Source organism: Lygodium microphyllum, chromosome 1, assembly GCF_053477565.2.
Source record: "Lygodium microphyllum isolate KBCC chromosome 1, Lygodium_microphyllum_v1.1.10, whole genome shotgun sequence".
In the NCBI taxonomy this organism is placed as follows: Eukaryota; Viridiplantae; Streptophyta; class Polypodiopsida; order Schizaeales; family Lygodiaceae; genus Lygodium; species Lygodium microphyllum.
In genome coordinates, this window is record NC_141135.1 from 110,320,589 (window position 1) to 110,327,315 (window position 6,727).

Genomic DNA, 6,727 nt, shown 5'->3' on the forward strand with positions numbered 1-6,727 from the left:
CGACATAATCTTTTAACATTGAACAATAATTTTTTCCCAAATTTAGTCTCTACTTTAATATGTTAAGTACAATAATAAGCTCAAGCCTTTAATCTCTAATCATCTCTACCACACAATGCTTTTTGGGACACACATCTAATGCTCCAAGAAGAAAATTTAAGAGCTATCAACATAACCAAGAGGCTCTAAGCATCCATTCCATCCATCCAAGGGCACATATATATTTGTAAATCTAGGCCCCTTTCTTGCTAGATTTGTGAGAGAGATGGGAGATGATGTAGCCTTTGTTTTCCAAAGTTCTTTAACCTAATATTCTTCTCACATATCACTTAAGAGATTTTTCCTTATCATTTTCTTTTTTACCCAACATAGATTTTGGTGGGATGTTCTCTTTATAGTCACAAAGCTAATATATTTATTCTCTTGCACATTACTCAATCTAAAAACCACAATCCTTTTTATCACCCTTAGAGTTGTAAGCCTTGTCACCTCCATCTACCCCCACTGAAGGATTTTTTAAACTAAAACCTACACTTCCTTGTCATCTTAATTTTCCTTATTCTCTTTGACCTTAGCAATCCATAGGTAATCTCTAGCAAAATGGTGTATACTTGCATCAATAGCATGGGTTCTAAAAGAAGAGATGCACATCTCACATACCAACCCCCCCCCCCCCCCCCCCCCCCTTTTGTCTTATAATGGGGTTCAACTCTCCTATTCTAGAAAACACTCCTTTCTTTCTTATTTTGGATTGGCAACTAATTGGGCATACACTACTTTGTCCAAAGCATGAAATGGCTATGCTTTTAGCAATAAATCTCAAGGGTGGACCTCCAATAATCTAAAAGTATCATGTGATTTCATTAGAAGGTGTATCTTATTAGATAAAGTTTTGGTAGATGTAAAGGATTACATGTATAGAAAAGGGGTTCTTATTGCACCTTGAGAAATGAATCAACAATTCCCTTGGAGAGAGGAGTTATTTATTACCCATAATGTGTAAATAGAGGGGTTTTGAAAATACCCATTTAACATTCATGATATGTTGCATTTCTTTTTATAGAATGGTAATAGTGATCCCCATGCTAGAATGTGCTAGCATCTTCTCATTCCAAGTAGAGTTGGAGTATTTAGGGAAAATATAGCTTGTTGATGAGGAACTCAATCTCAGAGAGAGCTCTACCCATAAACAACATGAATAACCAAAGTTCACAATATTGATATAGCATGTACACCCTATGTGCAAAACTATTTAAGAAGCACAATTGACACCAGAAACTTTCACATGTATTACATAAGACTCCAAAACCCTAAGTTTTCATTTACTTTAATAGGGATAAGTGTGAGCTAAAAATCATTGGCCCTCTCCCTTGCATATAAGTAGAATGACATGTATGAGAATAATAAATTGATAGTTCACATTAGCTCAAAATACTTTCCCATGCTTAGGGATCAAAACTATCATTCAATGCACCAACATTTGTAGCAATGTCATTTTGTTGATTGCTTGTATGTATGTATAGTGCTACTATTTTATATGCTAGTTGAACCCCACTCATTTTCAAAACTATCATTCAATGCACCCCACTCATGTATCTATAGTGCTACTATTTTATATTCTAGTTGAACTCACATGATAGCATACATCTACAACTCACATTGCTATGTTATCCTCCTATTGTCAAAGAGTATAGGAAGAACGTATTATCACAATCAAGCTAGCCGATCTAAGTTTTGGTTCTCATATGCCACTATTGTTTTCAATTTCTTCAAAATTTACCAAAATCTTAAAATGCTCATATAGTTTGTTTCTGTTTTGTGCATAAAATGATGAGGATGTAATAAACAAGGCCCATGAGTATATGATTTATGAAAACTCAAATTTTCCTATTTTTAGTATATGCATGACTCTCTCTCTCTCTCTCTCTCTCTCTCTCTCTCTCTCTCTCTCTCTCTCTCTCTCTCTCTTTATGGGGGGAGGAGGGGGCTTCTTTAAAGTTTTTATTCCAAGGGTAGAGTAAGTATGTTGTAAATAATTTGTAGAAAATATGTGCTTCTCACAAAAAATAGAAATGCATCAAGTTTGGAAAAAGACGTGAACAATGCAATGAATGGTGTAGAAAGATATCAAAGCTTTCAAGCATATATTAGGTATGCAATGTTATAAATCTTGTGATGTTGATAAAGCAATGCTTTAATTTTCATAGATCATTTTTCGGTGTATCTTTTGTGAAAGATAGATGTGTTACCTAGAAACGTGTAAAGAAGAGAATGACAACCATCATGATCAATATTTTGGGGAATAATTTAACATTTTCTTTTGTGAAAACCCTTTTACAAGCCAAATGGTGTTTCTTGAAAGGGTCCAAATCAAGAACGTGCATACTATTTGTTGACTTTATTATAACGGCCACTAGATGCTTTTTGCAATACACATGTAGAAGCTTATAATGAAGCAGTTATACAAGTGAACTATCAAGGAGAGGAAGTATATAAACTATCAGAAAATTAACTTGAGAAGCGAAAAGTCAAGGAATGAAAACACCACTCACATGGGTAATGCTTGGGAATGGTGATGGATAACAAAAACTAAGCAAAAGGAGAAGGTGGTTGATGGCTTGAGTAAGCAATGAACACATATTATGATCTTTTGCTTTCTCTCCCTTGCTTATGTTCGTGCTTTCTCCTTGAAATACGATTGCACATATACTAATTGGGCCTCCATGCAATTACCTTGATTTTTGGTTACATGGATACCAGAGAAGGACAGTTGACTTATAAAAAACACCAATAAGAGTCATATAGAGGTGTAGTGAAAGAACATTTTTAAATAAGGGTAGTTCTCATTTCAACAACTTGTCCTTTTTCGAAGCCATTGATTGTGGAGGACAAACCACATATAAAGCAAAATTGTGTTGAGAAATGGAAGTGAGAAGTTGGCTTGATTGAAGTTGTTCATCCGGCCGGTGCTAAGAGGAGCTTGAATTCGGGTGTTTGCTCCATGTATGTATACACTAATGTGGTTTAGTGGATTGTTAGACTTACTAACCTCACTTGCTTGTGTTATGGTACATTAATGTGATCTAAGTTAGAGGCAAAGGGCTATTTGTTGATGGGTTGTGTTGGGATACTGACACAATTATGTGAGACTAGGTTGATTACTTTGCTTGAGCATGAAGTAAGGCAATCAGAGGCATTAAATTTTGGTCTCATAGTTGAGAGGATAGGATGTGATATCCACTTGAGCCATGAAGACATTGAGCTATAAGGAGCATGGTATTAGCATGCTTACTTAAAATCATAACTTCAACGTTCTGATCAGGGGTTATGAGGCTTAATATGGCGGTACAAACAAGTGATGAAGCAACGATCAGAGGCTATACTATAATATCAAAGCTAATTAGCGGCTAGAAGGATGGATTAGTAGGTTGTATAAGTAAATGTGGATCATCTGCGGTTGTCTGATTAGCGATGATAGCAAATGTGGGTGTGTGATTTGTACAGGGCGGCACTGTCGTATGATCGTAAGGATGGTGAGAGGTGGAGCTGCAGTCCATGGTGCCACTCGGAACAAGGGCGGGGGATGATGCCGATGATGAGACGGCTGCTTATGACGATGATGATGATGATGATGGCGGCGGGAGGAGGCAGCTCTGGTGTGGTGGCTTCTGAGAACTGGATCGATGGTGCCCATGCCACCTTCTATGGCGGGAGCGACGCATCAGGCACTATGGGTGAGAGAGAGAGGGAGAGAGAGAGAGATGTGTGTGTGTGTGTGTGTGCATAGCAATATTTGTGAGTCATGTTATGAGTTTTGCTGTTAGGAGTGCCTATACACCCTTTGTGTGTATGTTTGGGAGAAAATTCTTCCTAAATTTGGACAAATGTCAATATGTTCAGGAGTGCCTACACACCCATTGCCTTGGGCAAAGTTTCCTGATGCAGGTTTTGGGACCAAATCCTTCTTCCTCTTTTGGAGTATAATCAGTTACATTGCCAAAAATCTTCTTCTCTTTTGGAGTGCCAATGGTTGCATTGTTGGGCATAGTTTCTTTCTGTACATTTTAGCCATGCTTTAAAGTGTGTGTGTGTGTGTGTGTGTGTGTGTGTGTGTGTGTGTGTGTGTGTGTGTGTGTGTGTGTGAAAGGATGCCTTCATGATATCTGAACTCATAATAGCACATTTAGCACACCACTAACATGCAATTCAATACAAGCCTTGCTAAGAGCCCACTTGGCACACTAGTTATACAAAGTTCAACACAACACATGTGCTAACAGATCTATTATAGTAAACCAATGATATGCCTTTACCACAAGCCATTAGTGAACCAATGATATGCATTTACCACAAACCATGCTAATAACCAAATTAGCACGCGACTTCTAACCATTCTAACACAAGACATGCTATTTGCTTGATTGGCACACGAGTAGTATGCTAGAAAATTATCTATCCCAAAACCATTCCTCTCTTACAATCAAACATGATCTACCAAGAATGATCCCAATCTTATCCCTCTCTTTGAAGTAGAGATGGTCTTCCTTATGTGCATACTTATGTCACATTTTACTTTCACACACATATTTTACCAAAACCACGTGACAAATGTAGAAACAAGGGGTTGGTTCATTTCTATTGGCTTCCCTATAAATCCCAAAAGACTCCAATCATATTTGATATGCATGATACCTTGTCAAGCACACTTGTCACCAAGAAAAAATTCACGTTCTCTCTTTATTCTAGCTTCTTTAATCATAAAGAATGCAAACTTATTGAACTTATCAAAAAGCTCACTCAAACAAAATAGTCACAAGGTTTTCAACTAGGAGCATCTTTGAAAGGGTGGAACACAATGGTAAACTAAACCATATTCATGTCTATATTCCACTTACTAGTTGTCTCATGCTAACATGCTTCTCTCATAAGATGATTATTTATATTGTATTTGTTATTAGACATTTGGCATCAAATTGCCTCAACATACATGTATTACGAGAAACAACGTCCAAAAAGCAAAGATCACATTGATATCAAATAACTGATTAGGTTCCAAAAGCATGAGAGGATAAATTGAGCATGCAAGATACATGAGTTTTATGTTGTATCGTTTAACATTTGACGAGGAGATGATTGACACAATACTAACTAGACTCCATTGGCATTCTTGAACATGTAAAACATAAAGATAAAAACTAGTATATGGTTTGATATTTTAAAATCATAGTACAATCTTTGTCTAACTTAACTTCTTAAACTTAAATTGCAGCCGGAGCATGTGGTTATGGGGATTTGTACAGTCAAGGCTATGGCACTGCAACAACAGCATTGAGCACAACACTATTCAATGGTGGGGCATCATGTGGGGCTTGCTTTGAAATTAGATGCACAAATGATCCTCAATGGTGTTTGCCGGGTAACCCTTCTGTTGTAGTGACTGCTACCAATTTTTGTCCACCCAATTATGCATTGGCAAATACAAATGGTGGTTGGTGCAATCCTCCCCTTCAACATTTTGACATGGCACAACCATCATTTGAGAAGATTGCTAATACACTTGGTGGGATCATTCCTGTTCAATATAGAAGGTACAAAACCAAACTATTAGCTAAGGCTCAAAAGACATCTATTCTCTTGCATGCATCACTAATAATATCCAATAAGCTAAAATATACAATGTGCACCAACCAATGTTTTATGGAATCTCAATAATAATGGTTGTAGAATAATTCACACAATGTACAACATGATTTGGCTATTGTAGAGAAGAAAATGTCAAACTATCTTAAGCCTAACTTTGAAATCACTTTTTCATAGGGTGAAATGTTACAAGACCGGAGGTGTTCGATTTACCATCAATGGAAACCCTAATTTCAACCTTGTGCTTGTGACAAATGTGGGTGGTAGTGGAGCAGTTGTAGCGGTCTCTGTTAAGGGTACCAACACAGGGTGGATGAGCATGACAAGGAATTGGGGTGAAAATTGGCAACTAAGTACTATGCTTGTCAATCAAGCCCTCTCTTTTCGCATTTTTACTGATAATGGCCACTCACTTATGTGTTATAATGTTGCATTATCCAGTTGGAATTTTGGAGAGACATTTGAAGGCACAAACTTCTAGTTTTATATAAGTAGGAGTTGAAGTAATTTTTGTTCTCGACATCCTATGTAATCCATCTATTAGTTCTACATTGTTTGTAGCTATACCATTGAAAGAGATTATGGTGGGTACCATTATCTATTGTTTGTATCAACACCATGGGAGAGATTATGGTAGGTACAATTATCACCATGAACTTTATGCTTTTTTCTTCTGTACATTGATAGGGCAATAAAATAATTGTGTTCTTTATTATTATAGTAACCTTCCAAATCATTTATTGATGATATTCTAATTGTTTGATATCTTAGATATCTTAAAAGCCACATATTACAACTCTATCATAGGATTCTCATCTCTTTTATTTTAAACTTTTAATTTAACTTGAATCTTGCTATTACTCATCATTGTCAATTTGTTACTAGATATATAAGAGTTTGATAAGCATATGAAAAAGTCCTATCAACACATTAGATAGTTGAATATTGGAGATCATACAAGATTTTTGAATTTATATGGAAACTTGAAATAATGTTGAAACCAAATGATCAATAAATTTAATGCTCGGATCCAAAATTCCTACAAAAGGACCCCACACTAATCCATTCATTAAGAAGAGAGCAAGCT

At 36.3% G+C, this 6,727-nt stretch overlaps 1 protein-coding gene across 1 annotated transcript; it reads left to right on the plus strand.

The window, feature by feature from the left end:
• Positions 1-2,854: 2,854 nt before the first annotated feature.
• LOC148041541 (expansin-A10-like) lies at positions 2,855-6,358 on the plus strand. The gene is made up of 4 exons (XM_087688494.1): positions 2,855-3,003; positions 3,505-3,734; positions 5,270-5,588; positions 5,818-6,358. Coding segments are annotated over exons 1-4 (855 nt in total). The 5' UTR covers positions 2,855-3,001; the 3' UTR covers positions 6,122-6,358.
• The last annotated feature ends 369 nt before the right edge of the window (positions 6,359-6,727 follow it).